The following is a 21755-nucleotide window of genomic DNA, read 5'->3' as shown; positions in this document are numbered from 1 at the left end:
GTCCTAGCTTCGTTTCCTCTGGAACATCAGCAGCTAGTGTATATATGGAGATACATATTTAGTTTGTTATTTATGTCTCTTCTCATGATGCTACCCCAGATGTAGCTTACAGCTAGCCTGGGAGATCATGGTAGGATTATATTTTTAAGATAGAATTTGTTTCAAGGTGTGTGATGATTCATAAGAAATGCATGGCAGTCCTTGAGGACTTCTGTGATCCAATACTTCAGCACTTGTTTAAACAGATTAAAGCTTAGGTCAGGCACTACTGTGGTTTACTTTTTGTCCGAGTAGGCCAATACTTCATCACAGGACTAGACCTGATATGTGTCCTGCGAGCTCAGGCTGTATTAGTTGTCCTGGTTTAGCAGAAAAGTTCTGCGGGTCATGGCTTGAGCACCCTGGTGTCTGTTCTTTAAACTTCATATTTTAATGGGAAAAAAAGCCCTTAATTAAATTATGTATTGTTAAACACAAATTAAAGATTGTTCACCTGCTATGTAGCTGTCGATTTAGTTTTGCACATACTTGTTATACCAGGCATGTTGGTATATACCTGTCCCAGTTATTTTATGATGAAAAGTCCCTTAGTGGATTGTTTATGATTTTTTGAGGCAAATGAGCTGTTCAGTTGAGTTGTGCTGTGTAAGTAATTGTCTACTTTCAGGACTTGTCAAGTTTTGATACAATTTGTGTTCAAATATCTCATGATCTTGGTAAAGTATTTCTCATACTGGTTTTTCTGAGGTAATTATTATTTGCATTTTGTAGATAAGGAGTTCAGGCAGGTCATGTAACATGTGTATGGTCACATGCAGTCTGTGCTAGAGCTGGAAATTCACCCTGATTCCTCTAAATCCTTGGCGGGCAGCCTAACTACTTAGACTACAGTTCCCCTAAGATAAAGGCACCCAAAACCAGTTTTAAGCTGTATTTAAGCACTCTGACTTGCCGTAAGAAACATTATAGCTTTTGGCTTCTTATCTTTCTGCTATTTCATGGCACTCGGTACTGAGGGTCTGTAAGGGGATAAACAGATCTCTTGATTCCTGCTGAAATGCATGTGTGAGGTGGAAGCTGTATGTACCATGTATTTCTCCTTTATGCACTTCTAAGATGAAATAGGGGTTGCAGCTATAATTTATAATGAAGTGAATTTGCAATGTTGCCTGCTCATTCTAAATTTAATTTTTTTACCTTAATTGTAGTAATAAAGATTTTGTGAATAAGGAACTGCCTCAGTTGCACAGGAGTGTGTTCACTCATCCTGTTAAATGCGTTTTTGATGGTGTTCCTTGAACTGATCTCTGTTACCCTCTGGTGCTGCAGCTGTTCTAAAAAAAATGATGTGCCATTTCTTGTGTAGTAGCTTGCATAATGTTGACAAGGGGGGAAGTCTACTATTCCACATTAAAGCAATTGTTGCTCATCTGAGTTTTACATAATCTTTAATACTGTTATGTGAAATGATACGGTTATGAAGAATCTAAGATTTATCTTCTTTCACTTGAAACATGAAAAGCATAATTTGCCTCATTTAAAAAATAAAATAAATTTTACACCCCCCCCCTCCAAACACACATCTAGTGCAAATGGTCATGATGAGTTTGGTTGCATAAGGCTATGTCGCATATGCTCGGTCAGCCTGACTGTTTGCTAACCAATTGGAGTGGTACCCCATGAGCAGAGTGCACAGTCCTGCAATGTGTGACAAGGATTTGACCTGACAGTTTTACAGTTGTGCAACACATGGAGGCTTACAGCAACAAAAAAGGGCATGAGGCACTGTGTGGCAGAGACCTGTGCTGTTCCTGCTGCCTCTGTGGAGGAAAATGCCTGTGTCAAGGAAGACTGAAAAGCTATTTTCTCTTTCCCTTTTTGCATTATTTGAGACTGGCTAGATGTGGAGCCATCTGTATTTTTACTTTGTTAAAGACACTGACAAACCAATTGTGTTTTGTGAGGGAAATGTATTAATTTATTACTAGTGGAAGCCATTTGGTTTGTCTTTCAAAATAAAGATGCTTGAATTTTGGACTGTTGAACTACTTCCTTATGCTCTGCTGTAGATTGGCATGGAACATTCTCCTTTCATCACCTGCTTTTAATCACATTAATCTCCTTTCATCACATTAATGCTTTTAATGTAACTTGATAACTTTCTGTGTATAGTTACTGATTTCTTCAGGGATCTAGTGAACGTACATGTTGTGAAATATTTTTGATCTTAACACTGAGATAAATTACATCACATAAGTGTTTGAGAGCTTGTCACCTTCCATGTCTAATATGCTGCATGGTACAAATGATAGATGGTTATTTAGCGGGGATGCTGAGTAGGTTTTTCTTTGGTTCAGTCTTGCAGATTGCTCTGTATTGTTTTTTTCTGCACAACCCATTCTCTGTAAATGATAGAAGATGAGTCAAAAGTGACTAATCTAAGTGGATAAATCAAAGTATGATATATGAAAGTGTTAAGTAACCCAAACAGTTAAACAGAAGGGAGGTCTTTGAATTATTTTGATGGTAATTCAATGAATATATTAATTAGCAGAAAAGAGGTTTTGTCTTTTTTTTTTGCTTATAAGCAAAGATATGGTTGTTGCTTTTGTTTTCATAGCGGTGTAGTGGTTGGAATGCAGACAATCTACTGAATTTCTTATTGTGTGTTTTCTGCTTTGGTTCTGCATGATTTTATTCTAAAAAAATGTCAGGAATTATTACCTAGAGGCTTTCAGTTATAGGTTGTGGCTTTCTTGTCTCTTTGTCATGTAATAATGAAAGCTCAGCTCAATTTGTCTGTTATTCTCAGTTATCCAAGCACTTGGGTATTTTTTTAATAGTAGAGGGGGGTTTCCCCTTTCTGCCAGCATACAGAAAAGTAAATTTTGCTTTTCATGTGTCTGTATTCCCTTCAAGCAGAAATTACCTGGCCTGTTGCAACTAACTGGGTGCTAAAGCCTCATCCTGTTGTAGAAACAATGACATGTAGTCTCACACTTCACCTCTCTTCGTGTTCTCCTGCACCATACTTGTTTCAACCTAGTCCATGTATGTGTATCATGGAATCATAGAATCATTTAGGTTGGAAAAGACCTTCAAGATTGAGTCCAACCATCAACCATGCCCACTAAACCACGTCCTGAAGTACCCCATCTACGCGCTTTTTGAATACCTCCAGGGATGGTGACTCAGCCACTTCCCTGGGCAGCCTATTCCAATGTCTGACAACCCTCAGTAAAAAAAATTTCCTAATATCTAACCTAAATCTCCCTTGCCTCAACTTGAGGCCATTTCCTCTTGTCCTATCTCCAGCCACCTGTCAGAAGAGACCAGCACTCACCTCACTACAAGCTCCCTACAACCCCCCTTCAGGCAGTTGTAGAGAGTGATAAGGTCTCCCCTAAGCCTCTTCTCTAGACTAAACAGCCCCAGTTCTCTCAGCTGCTCCTCATAAGACTTGTGCTCCAGGCCCCTCACCAGCTTGGTTGCCCTTCTCTGGACACGGTCCAGCACCTCAATGTCTTCCCTATAGTGAAGGACCCAAAACTGAACACAGTACTCGAGGTGCGGCCTCACCAGTGCTCAGTACAGGGGGACGAGCACTTCCCTGCTCCTGCTGGCCACACTATTTCTGATACAGGCCAGGATGCTGTTGACCTTCTTGGCCACCTGGGCACACTGCTGACTCATATTCAGCCGGCTGTCAACCAGCACCCCCAGGTCTTCTTCCACCAGGTAGCTTTTTGGCCACTCTTCCCCAAGCCTGTAGTGCTGCATGGGGTTGCTGTGACCGAAGTGCAGGACCTGGCACTTGGCCTTGTTGAACTTCATATGATTGGCCTCAGCCTATCAATCCAGCGTGTCCAGATCCCTCTGTAGAGGGAACTACAATATTGCTGGTGTGTTTCAGAACTGTAATATTGGTGGGTAAACCATATCTGCTAGAGGTGAGGAGACCAGTGGTGGATAAATTGCTTCCCTGGCAGCAGCTCCTCTGGCTGCTGTGTATTGTATCATTGCTGCTGCATTCAAAGGTACACATGCCTCACCTTTGGCTCTTGGAGTCCCCTCGCTTGGGAACAGGAGGAGCAAATGGAGTTGGCTGGTGTCAGGTGTCTCTCTGCCTGCTTCTGCCCTGTTAGCAACAGCAGCACCTGGAAGATGGGAAGAAACGGGTGCAGAATTAAGAGATGCAGCTAAGCATCTGAAAGGGACAGTGAGCAGTAGCAGGAGGAATGTGAGGGACTGGAAGAGAAGGGAAGAGAAAATCCAAATAACAGGTAAGGGGAAGGAATGAGCTGAATTTGAAAGGAAATTGCTGTGGGGATTGTGTGTATATCTAAACAATAGCATTCATAGAAAGTATTAGTGTTTTCATCAGCACAAGCATTAAAGTTGTCAGTTATAAATGCCAATGAAGTCATGTTCAAGTTTGTTTTCTGATTTTAACAGAAAAAAAATCCCTTTTGTAGAAGGAGGAGCCTCATCTATTCAAGCAACTTTATAGTAGTATATTATTGCTGTTAAAAAGCTTCTAAAATACAGACTTTTTATTTGCTACTGGGCGAGTTGAAATAAGAACTTCCTTTGCATTTCATTTACCTGTGTCAGTAGAACACTGAATGATGGATTAAAGGGAAGGGACTGGAGATAAAGAAAAAAATTATTGGACACTAGGATTTAAAATAAAATTTTTTTAAAAAGACTCCATAGTGGAGACCAGGAATCATAAATCCCCTGTGAAAAGCTTAGTTGTTTTGAGAGTTGGGTGATGTGTTCCTGGGAGCAGAGCGAGACAGATTAAGAGATCCTGTGTTTCTGCAGAACAGGTTCTTAGGAACTTGTGGTAGCTTATATTTGTGAGAGTTTGGGCTGTAGCCTGAAAGGAGCTGAGGGGTCTGTTTCTGTGTATAGTTTTAAAGACCTGAAAGAGCCTTAGCTGAAGAGCACTCAGTGGATTCCAGGAGCTCTTGTTCATCTTAATTTGACACCACTTTGACATGGAAAATTTGAATCCAAGAGCTTTCAGGGAGCTATTGCCACTATGGTTGGTCTTCAGTGTTTTTGACTTTTCACCTCCTTAAAGTGTCTCTTTAGTCTGTTGTGGGCTCTTGTCTTTAATGAGCTTGTAGCATCTCCTGTTCATGTTGCCTCAAGCCTTCAAAAGACTGATTAACAAATAAGAAGGTGGAGGTGATAGTTTAAAGAAAAAACCCTAAAACATGAGAAGTGTGGTATGTTTGCTACTCCAGGACTGTTTAGATTATGTGTACTCAAGGTAAAGCTTATCTAGTTTAAGGTTCTGCTTACAATAGAGGATGCTTAAAGAGTCACGAACTTGGTAATTAAGGACATACATCTTCCTTCAGCATTGAGAAACCAGGGTTTGGCAAGAGAAACTAAGACCCTGGTGTCCTCAGATGACACGTGACCACGAAAGGACAAAAGGAGTAGGGGCGTTCTTCCCCAAATGACCACTGAAGACCACCAGAGACCCCCTGCACAGGTGTAGAAGACTCTGGGATGATTGCTCAAGAGAACAACATGTCATGCTTTTGCTCAACATAATGAATATGCAATAGCTCGGCAGAACATATGGATTAGATAGGCGTGGTGTTTTAACTGTAGTGTATAAATATGAACTAAAAACCTCAGTAGGTGTGCTTGATTTGTGGAAATCTTCCACCTTGCATCCTGTGCAGAGTAAAGCCATGTCTCCTCTCTAAACATACTTTGTGCGTTTCAGGAGTTACTTTCTGATCAGGTATAGTTTTGGTGACCCAGATGGGACTTCAAAACTGGATTTCAATCAGTGCTTGCTACCACCAGAGGAATTGCAAGCTGGACTCCAGTGTGTACTGGAGGACTTTTCGGGGGACTCCTCTTGCAGTTCCCTGGTGGGTGGCAAGTGATTGATTGGAACTGTGGTAGAGATACTTCAAAATATCAGAATAGCAGTGTATCTATTTAAGTTATGAATTGGTGGATTAATTGCAGCTGCTGGTTTTAAGTATTTTATCTCTCCTGTGTTAGTATGGTGATTACTGGAGCAGGTAGAGAATTTGATTTGGTTCGGTGTACTTGTATTTTTGGTACTATTGGTTGTTTTAAATTGATTGGAAAATACTTACAAATGGGAAACAGCTTCCTCTCAGGAAGGGGGAATAGTTAAAGTTTCCCTTTTGGGTTGTATTTTGAAACATTGGAAAAAGTTTGGTGGGGATCCTCTAACAAGGAAGAAATTAAGAGTACTGTACTCAATGGTGGCCAGTGCGTAAATTAGATGATGAAGAAAAATGGCTGGAAATGGGAACTTTGAATTATAATGCCATTTTACAGCTAATCTTGTTTTTTAGAAGGCAAGATAAATGAGATGAAATCGCATAGGTGGATATGTTCGTTGCTTTAAGAAATGACTATGAAACAAGAAAACTGCAAATTGGCAGTATTTGATTCAAACGTGTTAATGAGTGACAATATCTCAATTGATTGAGATTGCTTATAAGGTGTATAATAAAGGAAGAGTTGGAGGTGGGGGAAAAAGGAAAAACAAAAGGAGAAACTAAAAGATCATAAGCAAAAGGCTGCTATTTCAGCAGTAGCACTTACTCAAGCACAGACATCCTCCAGGGGAAGGGGTTTCCTGAGAGGATGGGGATGTGGAAGGGAATGGGGAGGAGGGGGAAACATACTTGGCCTCCCTCTTCACCCCTATCCCTAAGGCTGATTTACCAATGATTGGTATAGAGGATTCTGAGTGATGGTGACTGGGGCTGAGCCCCAGTCAAGCCCCTGGTTTCAGTAAAGCTGGGGAATGAAATTGTTAATTTTTTTGTAGATACAGGGGCAACTTATTCTGTGTTAAATAGCCGTAAAGAACCTATGAGTAAGACCTATGTTGGTGGTTAGTGCCACAGGAAAGCAGGTTAGGCCCTTTCTCCAACCTATGATGTGTGAAATTGGAAATAAAACATTGATGCATGAATTTTTATATATGCCAGATTGCCCATTACCTCTTGTGGGACGGGATTTACTAAATAAATTGGGAGCACAGGTAACTTTCAGGAGAAAAAAAACCAACCACCAAAAAACCCCCAACAAACCAAAATGCAAGTGCATATTCCTCAGAGTATGCACTTGCATACTCTGTATGCGCGCCTGGGGAGCGCAAGTTTATATGTTATAGGAATCAATGGGAATCGAGGACATGAAGAATGAACAAGTTGAAATCCCCTCTGAAATTATGGATGGGGTGGTCCCCTTTGTGTGGGGAACAGAGAGGCTTGGAAGAGCTAAATCAGCTGAACTGGTGAAAGTGGAATTAAGAGGGAGCAAAGCCATTCTGGACCCGAAAGGCCTTTTTCTGTATTCCTCTGAAAGAACAGAGTCAAAACTTGTTTGCATTTGAGTGGGAAGGTCCTACAACTGGGATGCAGATGCAGCTATATTGGACAGTACTTCCCAGGGATTTAAGAATAGCCCCACCATTTTTGGTAATGTACTAGTGAAGGAATTGGAACAATGGCAAGGTAAGAACTGGGTAATTACCTTGTTAGAATATGTGGATGACATCCTCTTGGGGACAAATACCACTGAGGAGTGTAAAGCAGCAACTGTTTATTGAACTTTTTAGGGCTGGCTGGATAGTGAGTTTCTCAAAGGCGCAGATTGCACAGAAAAATGTGACCTACCTTGGTCTTGAAATTTCTCAAGGAGAAAGAAGACTGGGGATTGAGGGAAGTGATTTGTCAGATTGCCCCACCCAAATAAAAAACAGTTAAGAGGATTTCATGGAATGGCTGGGTGGTGTCGCCTTTGGATACCTCACTTTAGATTGATGGCTAAAGCTTTGTATGAGGCTATTAAAGGACCAGGAGAAGTGTTGGAATGGAGTGTGGAATGTTGAAAAAGGTTTGATATAAAGGTTGCTCTTATGAGAGTCTCTGCACTAGGCCTCCCCATTTTGACCAAGTCTTTTGAGCCTGAACAAGGACATCAAGTGATGGGAGTGCTTTTGCAGACTTTAGGGGATGGCCAGGATGCTTGAGGGCGGTAGCTGCAGCAGTGAAGTTAATACAGGAGGCTTGAAAGTTAACAATGGGACAGAGAATCACTGTTTATGTGCCACATGCAGTTATAGCTGTTTTGGAACAAAAAGGACATGATTGGCTGTCTCTGAGCAGAATAGTATTGTATCATGCAATATTGCTTGAACAAGAGGATGTGGTAATGAAAATATCTAACACTTTAAATCCAGTGTCATTGTTGCCCTCTCGAGAAGAAGGATTAAGACATGATTGTTTACAGGCCATTGAGCAAGCATATTCTAGCTGTCCAGATTTAAAGGACTCCCCTCTACAACATCCTGGCTGGGAGCTGTTCACTGATGGAAGTAGTTTTGTAAATAAAGGGGAACGGAAGGCCGGGTATGTTGTTGTGACTTTGGAGAAGGAAGTGGAACCATTGCCTGTCCTATAATGAAAGAGCTAATGGAAAGGATGCATAAAAGTAAACACATGGGAGTTGAAGCTTTGCTTGAGGCAACCAGATTATATGCTGTGGGAATTAATATGTTGTTAGTAGCTAAAAGGATTGTACAGAAATGTGAAATTTGTTTAAAGAATAAACCTAAAATTCAGAAAAGGCCCCCCCCCCCAGAAGAGGTAAGAAAATTAGACACCTGGAGACTACTGGCAAATCAATTTTTTTGAACTACCTAATTGTAAGGGTGTCATGACCTGGGCTGGACAGACCAGGGACTTGTGCTGAATTCAGGATTCCCTCGGGTTAAATTAAGGTGAAATGACACCAAATGATCAGTTAAACATTTTATTCATGGCAGAAGCAAAGTGAACTTGCGAGGCATAACAGCAGGTGGTGGGTTTTCTCACAACAGGAATTGTCATGGAACTACCTCAGTAAACTGTGTAAGCTGTGTTAACCATATACATCAATTCAGGGAATAAAGAGATCCCTCCCATTGAGTCATGAGGTTCAGAGCAGACCCCCTTGCTTTCTAGACTCCTCCTCAGAGAGGAGCCTAGGGGTGGCTGGATCCACTCAGTCCCAGACTTGGCCAGTGGTTTTGTGTCTTAAAGGAATGAGGTGTAGGGATTATGAAAAGGAGAGAGAGAGAGACAGAGGAAAAGAGAAAAATATTTCACCAGTCCTGGGTCCAGCGTTGATCTAAAGGTCCAGTTCTGGTGGGTATGTGCACTTGGGGCTTCAGTTCTTGTCCTTTTATCAACCTTGCCCATCCTTCAGGCAGGCACTTGAACTCATTAGGCTAATTAGGTGTCATGTGTGATTTGTGCTTTCAGAACCTTCGAGGAAATGAGTTGGTGGGCTTGGGCTTTGTTTGGGGAGTAACTTCTCCTTTCCTGTAGACCTTTTGACCATTGTTTGATATTTGGCCATGCATAGTGAGCTGCCCTGCTCAGCATATCAGAACATGGAGCTCTGTATCCTCTGGCATGCCCTCCCCATACTGTTGCATATTTCCTGTGCTGATTGGCTTCTTTTCACCAGTGGTTCCTTGCTATGCAGGGTTTGTTGTTATGAAGATTATTTTGTTATGCAGAACTTGCCCCACCACAATGTTTGAGACATTAACTCTTTCAGTCTCTCACAAAGGTATATAAATATCTACTGGTTATTGTGGATACTTTCTCAGGATGGCCCAAAGCTTTCCTGTGTGGCACCAACAAGGCAAGGGAAGTAGTAAAGGTTTTATTGAAAGAAATCATTCTGAGTTTCAGGGTACTGGGAGGGTTCTCAGATTGAGGACCATACTTTGTAGTGAAATAGTCCAAGGGGAATCTAAATTTTTACAAATTGATTGGGACTTGCATACCTCATGGAGGCTGTAGTCTAGTGGGAAAGTAGAAAGAATGAACCAAGCAACTAAGAGATCATTCATTAAAACTTGTCAGGAAACTCAGTTGAAATGGCTGGAAGCTCTCCCTTTAACATTACTGAGAGTGTGAATTACACCAAGATCTAAGAAAAAGGTTAGCCTTTTTGAGATATTATATGGGAAACCTTATCAAAGCATGAATCATGAGCTAGGATCTACAGAATTAATAGGGAAACAATATGTTAGAGGGTATGTGATTTCTTTAGGGAAGGTTCTGTCTTCTCTTAACAGGTATCTGCAATTAAGGACGCCTCTGGGCCTGGATACTGCAGTTCATGAATTTCAGCCAGGAGATTGGGTTTATTTAAAAACTTGGAACAACGAACCTCTGAAGGAACATTCAAAAGGACCCTTTCAAATTCTCCTAACTACATATACTACAGTCAAACTTAACAGAGTGGGACCCTGGATCCATTATCAAGAATGGACTCCCTCCAGGTAAGTAGATTGTGGAAAAACAGAAAGAGAATTCTCTATCTAAAATTTAAAAGGGTTAATTCATAAATTGTACTCAGGAGTAGGGCACAGTATGTTTTTTACTATTGTGATAATCTGTTCATGATTTTGATAGGAATATGGAATCCAAAGTTTTATTATCATTAATTTAATAATACTAACAAAAATTAAGGGATTGGAAGATAATTTAATTTTGAAATTGATTCAGCAGTTTGGCAAATTACAAAACACTACAAGTATTACTACTTGTATACCAATTCCACGTTCCAGCAAAAATCCAGTAGAATGGGGAATTCTTGCGTTGAAAGAGCCACCACTGGTAAACTTAAGCAAAAGCTTAAAAGCAAGTGTGACTTGCCACCTCATACAGGACAAGACATACATTTCAGGTAGACATTATGAGACAGGTTTATCTTTCTGTTATACTTAATCTGGAGGACCTGGAACAGGAGAGTTTGAGCTACTCCAAAGGTTAACTGTCCTACACCCAAGGATCCAACAAATTGGAGAAGCCACATGGAAGATAAACAGCCTGAGACGTGGTCAAAAGATGGGTATGAACCTTAATCCATGGTGTTTTGAATGGACAGGACAATTTATAAGTACTAGCAATCAGTATGATGAGATTATCATGAAACCCAAGGATGAAGCATATGCCCCTGAATGGAATTGTACTCAAGTGTTCAACAGCTCTCATATGGGAGTTTTGAAAAACATGACAGGGGTGGAAAAAGCATTGCGAACTGGATGTCAATGTTGAAATTTAATTGTAGAGAAACAAGATGTAGTCCCAAGAAAAGTCCAATGTCACACAAAAACCATTTCACACTGTGTGGATTTTAAGTGATGGGACTTGGACAAATAGACTTCATCTTGATATCCCAGATCATCAAATTACCCTAGGGCTGTTAACATTATGTCCATTGTGGAGAAAGAATCCTCCGACTCCTCAACTATGGGGAAGGGTTAAAAGGGAGTTAAATGTAGACCCATGGCATGGCCCCTCAACGGCCAAAAAAGTAGGATGGGCCATGGAAGCAATTTTAACCCTAGAATAATAGCTTTTGAAAACTGAGTATTATTCACTAACCTTACTTGGCAAATGAACAGTTTAGCAAATGCAACAGAAAAAGGATTGCTTATAGTAAGTAAACAGATACAAGCAAATAGTGAGATGAACTTACAAAATTGCTTAGCTCTAGATTTGTTGTTGGCCAAAGAAAAGGGACTATGTGGATATCTCAAATTGGATAAGGAACATTGTTGTGTCCACATTCCCAATGTGACTAAAGATCTTAATAAACAAATTGACCAAATCAGGTGACAAAAGAATTGCAAGAAAGTGCTGAAAAAAAATGGATAAACAAAATTCTGCAAAGCATAGGTGGATGGTCCCTTTACAGGGTGGTTAAGCTAGTTTGATCCAGAGTGTGATTATTATAATAGTAGTGATAGTAATCATTGCAATGCTAATTAGGTGCATGAAACAAGCAGCTGTGTGGACTCTGCTTGTCCAGAATACAATGATGATTAAAGATCTTGAAAGTCTCAAAATATTTAAAACTTCCAAAGGGGGGCAATTGTGGCCTCCAGCCTTCAAAAGACTGATTAACAAATAAGAAGGTGGAGGTGATAGTTTAAAGAAAAAACCCTAAAACATGAGAAGTGTGGTATGTTTGCTACTCCAGGACTGTTTAGATTATGTGTACTCAAGGTAAAGCTTATCTAGTTTAAGGTTCTGCTTACAATAGAGGATGCTTAAAGAGTCACGAACTTGGTAATTAAGGACATACATCTTCCTTCAGCATTGAGAAACCAGGGTTTGGCAAGAGAAACTAAGACCCTGGTGTCCTCAGATGACGTGTGACCACAAAAGGAGTAGGGGCGTTCTTCCCCAAATGACCACTGATGACCACCAGAGACCCCTTGCACAGGTGTAGAAGACTCTGGGATGATTGCTCAAGAGAACAACATGTCATGCTTTTGCTCAACATAATGAATATGCAATAGCTCGGCAGAACATATGGATTAGATAGGCGTGGTGTTTTAACTGTAGTGTATAAATATGAACTAAAAACCTCAGTAGGTGTGCTTGATATGTGGAAATCTTCCACCTTGCATTCTGTGCAGAGTAAAGCCATGTCTCCTCTCTAAACATACTTTGTGTGTTTCGGGAGTTACTTTCTGATTAGGTGACATTCACAGTGGAAATGCTTTTGGAGACAACCAGTTGGTAGGTGCACTAACTGGCCAGTTGAGAGAAGTTCTGAACAATGCTTTGGTTTCTTTAGAGATAGATTTAAATGCAAAGTCTCCAAAATAAATTAACTTATCTTTCTTGTTCTTATCTTTCAGGCTGTTTACTTTTTATTTGACTGGCCACTTGTTGGTTAATCTGTAGCCTCAAAAACATCAGCTGGGAGGGAGATAACTGAGCCTTGGCACCTCAAGGCAGCATGTGGTCTTTTGTAGATGTGCTGCAAACAGGGGGCTTGTATGTTAGAAATCTTCTACGTTTGGGTCTAGGGTGATCTGTGGGCTAAACCCATCCTTTTCTGCTTATAAATACAGATTGGTTTTATGTATTTTACAGACTGGGCTTTAATAGGCACCATCCTAATTAAACGCCTGCAGCATTTCTCCTTTCTGGCTTGGATATAAAGGGCTCTAGAGAGCAGCGGGAGGGTGTTCAACAGTCTTAGTTTCCTGTTTAGTTGGAATATGTGATAAACTGTGCATTGTATCTCTCAGATTACCTACAGTAATAATGTTGCTTATTTCTCAAGAGGATGTCATTCCCTGTGGATATGTTGAAGACCTGCAGTCATGAGGACTTGGAGAGCTCAGCAGAGGTCTACATGTCTGGCCTTCGGCATAAGAATCCAGACTGTCCTGAATTCTTGTCTCTGCCAGACCACCGCAAAGTAAGAACCAACAAATACCTTAGTCCCAGTTTTCTTGATATACTTGTAGATTTAAGATTTAAAATAGCCAGTCCATGACTATTCAATCACATAATTATTTTAGCAAAGCTTTTGTACTTTCCAAATTTCTGTTTGTGTTAAACTCTACCTTTTTTAATTCTGTAATTGGGTTTAAATCTGGGCATCACTAACTATTTCGTGCTTCTAGGCAATGGATCTGTATGCATTAAGTAATTTTTTTAAAAACTTTAAAATTTCAGCTGGTGAGTCAAACCCTTTCCTAAAAATCACTAACACTTGCAGTCACAAAAATCTATCATCCTAACTATGGGGTTCACAATTTATTGAAGCTAACTGGCTCTTTTTGTATGCCAGTCCTTCAGTGTTCTTGATTGGGTTCAATTCTTGATCAGCAAGTTTCACTAATTTCAGAGATGATTCTTTTCTTTCTATCTGAAATACTCCCTGCTATTGTTGGGAGTTCTAGTAGAGGCTGGCTGTGACACTTCGTGTTTTAAACACTTGTCCCTGGTGTGATAAGTTGGCCGATGTTGGTTCTACCTCTAGATGAATGTTTCTATTAGAACTAGTACCAGTTAAAGCAATGGTGTATAAATTTAATGGAAAATAAATGAGCTGAGAGGATTCTATGTGGGAACACAAGGTCAATGCTGCAGATTCCTTGGCAGAAGCAGAGTCTTGAGTGCTTTCCTGCATTTCTGCAGGTGCTGTATGCCTAAATATTTGTTTGTATTAAGAACCTTGTTTATGGCATAGTATATCATAATCTTCTTAAATTGGGTAAGCAAGTCTATTTACCACATCATTAATGTCTGTCTAGTTTTCATGTGTTAAATATTGAAAACATGTCATTTTAAATATCAAAATGCATTTCCACAGAGGTAGTCAGCTATTGAAAGGTGGATTGATTTGACCCTTCTCACGTTGCTCCTGAGGGGAAATCAAGCAGACAAGTTTGGAATTTTTGAAACCTATGCAATTTAAGGGAAGAAAGCCCTTCTGAATGCAGCCTTCCCACCTTAGTGCATTAGGGCTCTTGTTAACAAACAGCAATTTCACTGTGCCAGTTTCTTTGCTTGACTGCCTGCCTCATTCTGTTGGCTTTGACAGCTTGCACAGCAGGAGCAGTTCAAGTGAACATACTGCTGGTTCTGTGCACACTTTACTTCAGTTGTGCACATAAATGCAAACTGCTGACAGCAGAGAGCTGTAACAGTATAAATCATTGTAGCTATATCTGCCAGAGCTTGAGAGTCAGAGCTCTTTATAACGGAGTGTCTTTAGAAAGAAATGTCTAAAGTAAGGGCTGGGTTCTGATGCTTGTCCTTTACAGTTAACTGTTAAGCAGTCAGTTTTCAACATTCACCTTGCTTATCCTGCTATATATATTTTACTAATGTTGTTTTAGCAAGAGTCTATTGAAGTACTGTACACTCTTGTTTCAGATTCCTATTGGCTTGTCAACTGTGGGCTTCGTTCCTCTTTATGGTCAAGAGCAGACACACAAAGTTCTCGCTTTGTTTGCACCAGGGGACTCACTCACAGGTTTCATTTTAAGATTTTAATCTTTGTGTTGCTGTTTCTTTTTCTGTGACAAATACATGCAACCAGGCCCTTGCTCATTCCATGCTAGTGTAGCTCGTAACTTAGCCACTTTTGCATTTGTTGTTCACTGTGTTCTTGTTTCCACACTATTATTTTTGTTGTGGATTTATACACACAAGTGGTAGAACTTTGCATGCTAGTCAGAGTAGAACTGGACCCACTTAATTCAGAAGGTATATAGCAAAATAACATAGTGCTTGTCTGAATCCAAGTACAACATATGTCTCTTGATCTCTTTATGTACACCTCATCTCTCCAAAAGGAATTTATTGGGCATTCACAGAATCCATTAATTTGCCCATGAATTTAGATGCTTTTTATTAGTGGTGATTGATCAGCATCAAGTTTAAATTTGTCTTTAGCTTTAGGTCCTAATATAGCTCTGGCTAAGGTGACATCTCACTGGTTTGGGTTTTTTCTCCCTTTCTTCCTTCCCTTTCAGTCCTCCATGTTTCCTTCTCTTTCTGTTTATTGCCATGTATATGACTGCTAAGTTTGCCACAAATGCCCATAGATCAAACTCTTCTTGATTGCTAATCATATGGCCATCAGCCTTTTTACATTCATCTGACTCCCTAAAAATTGCCCAGTTTCAATATCCATTAGCCACCCAAAACTAAAATACATGTATGAATGAGACTCTTCTTGGCAGGCCCAGTTTTTAGTGGAAGGAGGTGCTACAGCACAGTCATGAAGGTTAGTGCTTATATCTGAAAAACAGTTCCTGTGTGTCATACTGCACAAAATCTGTGTTTGGTTTTATTGTCCTCAGTTTTAGACAAGTTTTGGACTGGGGAACATCACATATGGGAGAGTGTATAGCACCACATTTGTTGTGCTAGTGTAGGAAGAGCTGCATTAATACAGTGCCAACTAGAAGATGCTTAACTTGGTTACTACAGTGTTATTCCTAACTATTTAGCAGCTTTAATGAATATGTTTGTTTTGGAATGGTAAAAATCACTAACTTTTTATTTCCCCTTGTTTCTTTCAAGCTGTAGCCCTGTATCTTGCTGACCAGTGGTGGTCAATTGATGACATTGTGAGAACATCTGTCATGGCTAGACAGGGGCTTCATCAGGTAAATTACTCCAACATTCACCTAACAATTATTCTTATCCTTCAAGATAATGGAAAGTAATGGCAAATAGCTAGTGTGTGATATGTTACATGTTTTCATTTCATTCAGAAATGAGTTGGCTGTTTCATGTCAAAAGCAAGGTCAGTGAGAATAGAGGAATACGTATTAGGTGGAAGGGAACTTCTTTGTCAAGATAGTGTCTATGGCAAGAGTGACTCTCATACAGTAGTTTCATATGTAAGCTATTTAGATGTTAATGATGTTAAGAGTTTTTCTTTATTCTTTAGAACATCATATGTCTGGTTGTATTGAAACATCTTAGTAGAGTGGTGTGTTGTACTGTAGCAGTACCTATTGGTCTTATCAGGAGACTAGTAAGCTAAAAATATTGTCAGGAACCTGTTTGGTAGAGGTGAGTTGGAGCTGGTGGGTTGCAGTGGCAATACATAGGGTTTGGGAAAATACGTTGCCTGGTATCTGCTTTGTTGCTCATGATTGACCTTTGTTACCATTACTGACACCTATGTAGCATGGAGTTTTGTGTTTGGTTTTTTTCTAAAACTGGAAATCTGTATTTTTCCAGGGGTACAATTTGTATCTGCTCATGGAATCTGGGCACTTGTCTTTGATATTTGTATTTTTTTAACTTACTCTAGAGAACCTGGTGTGTAGCCTTGTTTTCCATGTGTTTCTTAATGGTAGTATGGTGATTAAATCAGGAAAGATGAATCTTTTACATTTCATATGTAAAAGGAACACTGCTGGATGGAGAAAAGGATATTGCGTTCCTTGTTTCATGCCACAGAAACTGTGGTAACTAGTTCTTCCACTGCATCATGTCCTGTTGTCTGCCACTCTGTCAACAGTGATTGAGTGTGCCAAGTCCTGCTACCCTGTGAGGCTCATCATTTCTCTTCTGTAGGACTCCGTTAACTGCTAGCTTGGGAAGTCTGAGGCTGGTGTACTACTATGGTGTTTTGTGAATGTTTTTTAAACCCCAAAATAATTTTGAGTTAAAATAAAAAAAATTACCCCTACTGCCCCACTCTCAGCACTTCTCTCAGCTTCTACCTATTGGATTAAGAGTGACGTTGAAATTGTGAAACATCCTCTGTCTATGGTAGTGCTTTATACTTAACCTGTTGCTATGGCTTCTGAGCATCTCCTTGCCCTCAAACAAACCCCAGAGCTTCATCCTGCCTTAGCACTTATAGCTTCTCTTGACTCTGCCAGTTAACACAGCTGCAGACAACTTTGAAAAATAAGGTCCCTGATGTGTATCAACTAATCTGACCACCCTTCTAAAATATTCTTCTGTGTCTCCTTAGGTGAAATCTGTTGGAGAGAGGATTGTTCTGTATGTTCTGAATCGAATTATCTATCGGAAGCAAGAAATGGAAAGAAATGAGATCCCTTTTCTCTGTCATGGTAGCAATGACTATGCTAAGATCATGTGGAAAAAAGGAGAGGCTATTGGGTTCTATTCTGTTAAACCTAAAGGTAAAATACCTGAGTATTGTGGGATTTGAGGCGGGCAGGAGGGGAGATAGGGAGCTTATTTCAAGAATATTGTATTTAGTAGACTTTACAAACCTTGTAGGCCTAGTGAGTTGATGCTTTCCTGAAATCACAAGAGGTCAGATTGCAGTTAAAACTTCTAGCTTTTAAATGCTTATGTGCTTTAGCAATCTAAAAGTTCTTAGATTTCTTCATATTCTGCAAAATGTATTTAAAACTGTAGAAATGTGGTATACCAAAAAATTTGGGTTTTTCCTTTTTTTTCCTGTGGAACAATTGTTTATGGTTGGACTGGGCTATGCTTGGTTTTTTGGTTTTTGTTTTGGTTTTCTTTTGGGTTTTTTTGACCTAGTTCCAGAATGCAGAGATCCTGTTTATCTGAAATGATTGTAGAATCAGATGTCATTATCACTTAACAGCATAGAAACTTTGCTTACAGGCATAAGATTCAGCTATCACACCTGGTGATAACAAAAAGAGATTCCCTTTTCTACACACACATTCCCTCAGAGATTACTATTAAGCTGGCAGGTTTACAGAGTTACTGTTTTTCTGTTTTCCTAAAACTTTATAATCTCCCTTCAGTTATTTAGGAATTTATTGTAGTTTTCTTGTTTTTTGTTTTTTTTTCTGAATAAAATTTAGTGTTTGGGTACGCTGTTTTGCATGTTGATAGAACTTTGTAGAATATCAATATTTGGATTGAGGAGAAACAGTCTGGCATTTGTTTCATCTCTAGAGGGGGTTAACTAATTTAGGATTAATGATGGTACTGGAGGCTTGCTGGAGAATTGCCCCATCTAACATATATATATGCCTTCGCAAACCATTAAAATAGTAAACTGTCTGGGTCACTGACCTATTCTAGTCTGGCAATCACGACAGGAAAGCAACCAGCTAATTTGTTCTGATTGTCTTTGTTATCTTTTTCTGTGTGTTGCTGTTTGTTTTTTTTAAGAAATTATGCATTGCATCTCAGTATTATTTTTATGTAATAATTGCTATAGCACGGTGGTCACAAAGTAGTATTGCAGTGTTTTTTGTTGTGGCCTTTTAAAGCTGGAAATTGGAGTAGTGATTCTGTTTTTAGTCTAGAATGGGGACACTTCATGCGGCAATGGGGTTTTGCTATATTCCTGCTCACTTCTTATGATGCCTTCTCATTTACTTGTCCTGAGTTAGCAAACACTGAAGGCTAATCTTTCTAGGCATTATCAGTACTTCACCCATGTTTGACTGTGTGCTGTGAAATGAGTAGTCTACGTGAAGAAAGGCAACTCTGGAAACAGGTGGTTAGGAAAGAGTAGTGGAGCTTGACTGGTATCCCGAAGGGTACTTAAGTAATGTAACCTCTCTGCCCAGGTTTTCCTTGCTTGACAAATGAAGATAAGTATGTTCATTGGTCTCAGAAGTACGAAGTTGCAAAGACTGTGTTGTATAGACAACTGTATGCTTCTCCTTGGTCTTTTCAGAGGAAAGGGCAAGATTTTGGCATAGTTCACACTGATTCCAAAATGAGGGTGTGAAAATGGATTGGATAATTGATGGGCTAGCTTAATGCCATTATATGGCATCCCCCATTTTCACCACTGAGTCCATATCTACCCTTTGAATCCTCTGATACTGAAGTAACTATGTGTTATGACAGTCTGTTGTGTCTTTAATTACGGATAATGTGGTGTTTATGGGAGAATTACAATGTAAAGTGTCCTAGGATTTCTTGTAGTTTCATTTTAAAAAATCGGAATTATTGTTTCAGTCTTTAAACAGGAGCTGAATTATAGTCTTCGTATGTGTTCTGAGGAGTGATATAATCTACATAAAAGTGCAATTCAAGAATTTTATTGTGTCCTTTTTCCTCCTCGCTCTTTCAGCTTCATTTTTAGTATAGTTTTCCGATGGAATTGTATAGTGAGATTTCAAAGTGAGCCTTTCCTATCTATCTCTGCTATTCTTTTCTGGTACTACAGACTTTTTCTAACATATTAATTTATTGATAAATCTTGGCAACATTATGAAGCTTGCTCAAGGAGCCAATAAATGGCTGGTAGTAATTGTTTATTTTTAATGAATGTTCTAAATGATTTTTAGAATTTTTAACTTAATTTTATATAACTTACAATTATATAGTTTGGTATCATATTCATAAATTATACAAGTCTTTATTTGAATAGGCTAAAATCCATGCTGCATCATGTCAGTACTAAAGTACTGATGGATATTTTTTTCTCCTCCTATTATTCCAGGAAGTGTTTGTAACTCTTACCATAGTCAGACTTATCAGCTGTCAGTGCTAGACACAATGTTTGTAAGAAAGAAACATCGTGGGAGAGACGCTGGGCTTATCATGTTGGAAGACTTTGTGTGTTCCTTTTCTGCGGACTCTCTTGGCCTACGATACCCACTGTCATCCTTCATGTACACAGGCAAGCTCTTTACTGATCTTCTTTTTGCTTTCTTTACATGTTCAAATGAGTGCTGTCATTCAATCTCCATGTTTGTGGCTGCATCCTCTGTTTCCGTATTAATGTTCTGCTCTTCAGTAAAGGCTAAAAATTGTGATCTGTTTAAGATGAAGTAGTTTCTGATTAGACTTTTAATCCTCTACATGAGATTAGATTACTGGTTCTCTGTTGGCTTTCTGCTACTGTGAAGCTTCCCACTGTGTCTCCCCCAGGCTGCAGAATGGGCTGAGGTGTTTCTCTGTGTGATCTAATGTATATCTTTTGAAGCACCTTTTTCTTGCTCACACCTAAGCCTCACAAAGTAATTTAATGAATGCTTTCTCACAACTTCTGGTCAAATGGACATACTAGGCTATGTTTTAACTTGGGTGTAAGAAGGCACAGTTCTAATGTACAAGCAAAACACTTAGGGGTCTTCCATTAGCCACCCAAGAGGGTTATGTGGTATAGGTAATGACACACATTCTGGAAATGATTTTGCTTGGGACTGTGTTCAGACAAGAAGCACATTTCCTTTGCTCTGTTTCTCAAGACTTGTCCTACTCTTAGGCCATCTGCTGGACATCCTTTTATGAACATTTTCATCTGGCCTTCTTAGCCACTGGCAATTTTCTGCTTTTCCAAGTGCCACTGTCTGTTGTTGGATCTTACCAGATCCTGGTTTGTTAGGCTTCAACCAGCAAACGGTCTTGAGCAGAATTTAATGTCTAATCCATTTCCATGAATGGTATATCCAATCCATTCCAAAGAATGATACATTAGGGATCTTGTCCACTGAGATTATGCATCAATAGTGAATCAGGTGAAAAACAGTAGTTTTCCTGGTAGCTACTACAGAATAATGTCAAAGCATGCCTCTCCACATGGATGTTTAGTATGTGTATTGGGAGAAAAGAGGTGGAGGGACAGCAGAGAAGAAAATATTCCAGAAGTGAACAGTGAGTGGATAATGAACCATGCAATGGTAACGTGCTTGCATTCCAAAACAGTGCTTTTCATGAGTGCCTATAATAACATGGGGTGACAAAAATCACTTGACTATATCCTCTGCTTAAGAGCCCTTCCATCCTAGGTTGGGTCTTGTGATTGGCAGGGACAATGACCAGTGAAGTTGTAAAACTCTCAAGTGGGTGCTTAGAGAAGAGCAGCATCCCATGCATCTTTGTTTGCAGTTTAAGATAATTATGGAAAGCCTTTCAATGTGAAGAAAGGATTTATTTAGAAGGATGAGTATGGCAAAACAATATTATGTTTATTTCAGACTTGACTGTTTTGTTTAACAGTTTTTTCTGTGGTGGTTTATGTGTATGCTGGAAGACTGCAAATTTAATTTGTTTTCAGATAAACTTTAAAAACTGAGGTACAGCCAAGTGTGTGTGTGTATACATATATATAAAATACAGTGTTTTTTCTTACATTTGTTCAGCTTGTAAGCAATATCTTGAGAAGTACCCTGAGGATCACAACCTTTTGTGGGAAGTGGAGGGAGCAGGATGTTGGTTCCAGAGAACTTCTATTATTTCTAAATGGCAAAAGGAAAAGCTCAAAATTGCAGGTATGGATGCTTTGTTTTGTTGTTTTCTGTCACTTTTACAAAGTTGAATAAACACTCTGCAAGTACAACAGTGACTTCTGTGAATACTGCCCATGGAAACTAGCAGAAAGATTTTTATTTGTCCTGAGATCTGTGAGATGATTTTTGGAATGGTTAATTGTTATATAAAGGCACTATAATTTTCCATTTTCCAGTTTACTCTTTTAAATCC

General features: G+C 39.5%; 1 protein-coding gene across 4 annotated transcripts in view; it reads left to right on the top strand.

Annotated features, from left to right (window-relative positions):
• FAM169A (family with sequence similarity 169 member A) overlaps window positions 1-21755 on the top strand; it is a 44741-nt gene that overhangs the window by 10473 nt on the left and 12513 nt on the right. For 3 of the 4 annotated variants that reach the window (XM_049796022.1, XM_049796024.1, XM_049796023.1), the window contains exons 2-7: window positions 13162-13299; window positions 14766-14865; window positions 15921-16006; window positions 17335-17506; window positions 19771-19950; window positions 21416-21544. In XM_049796022.1, coding sequence (XP_049651979.1) covers window positions 13165-13299; window positions 14766-14865; window positions 15921-16006; window positions 17335-17506; window positions 19771-19950; window positions 21416-21544 — 802 coding nt within the window. In that variant the 5' untranslated portion in view covers window positions 13162-13164. The remainder of the gene's footprint in view (window positions 1-13161; window positions 13300-14765; window positions 14866-15920; window positions 16007-17334; window positions 17507-19770; window positions 19951-21415; window positions 21545-21755) is intronic. The other variant, XM_049796021.1, reaches the window with a different exon arrangement.

The sequence above is a fragment of the Accipiter gentilis genome, chromosome Z (assembly GCF_929443795.1).
Source record: "Accipiter gentilis chromosome Z, bAccGen1.1, whole genome shotgun sequence".
Taxonomy (NCBI): Eukaryota; Metazoa; Chordata; class Aves; order Accipitriformes; family Accipitridae; genus Astur; species Astur gentilis.
The sequence above is the reverse complement of the archived record's forward strand: the minus strand, read 5'-3'. Positions and strand labels throughout refer to the sequence as shown.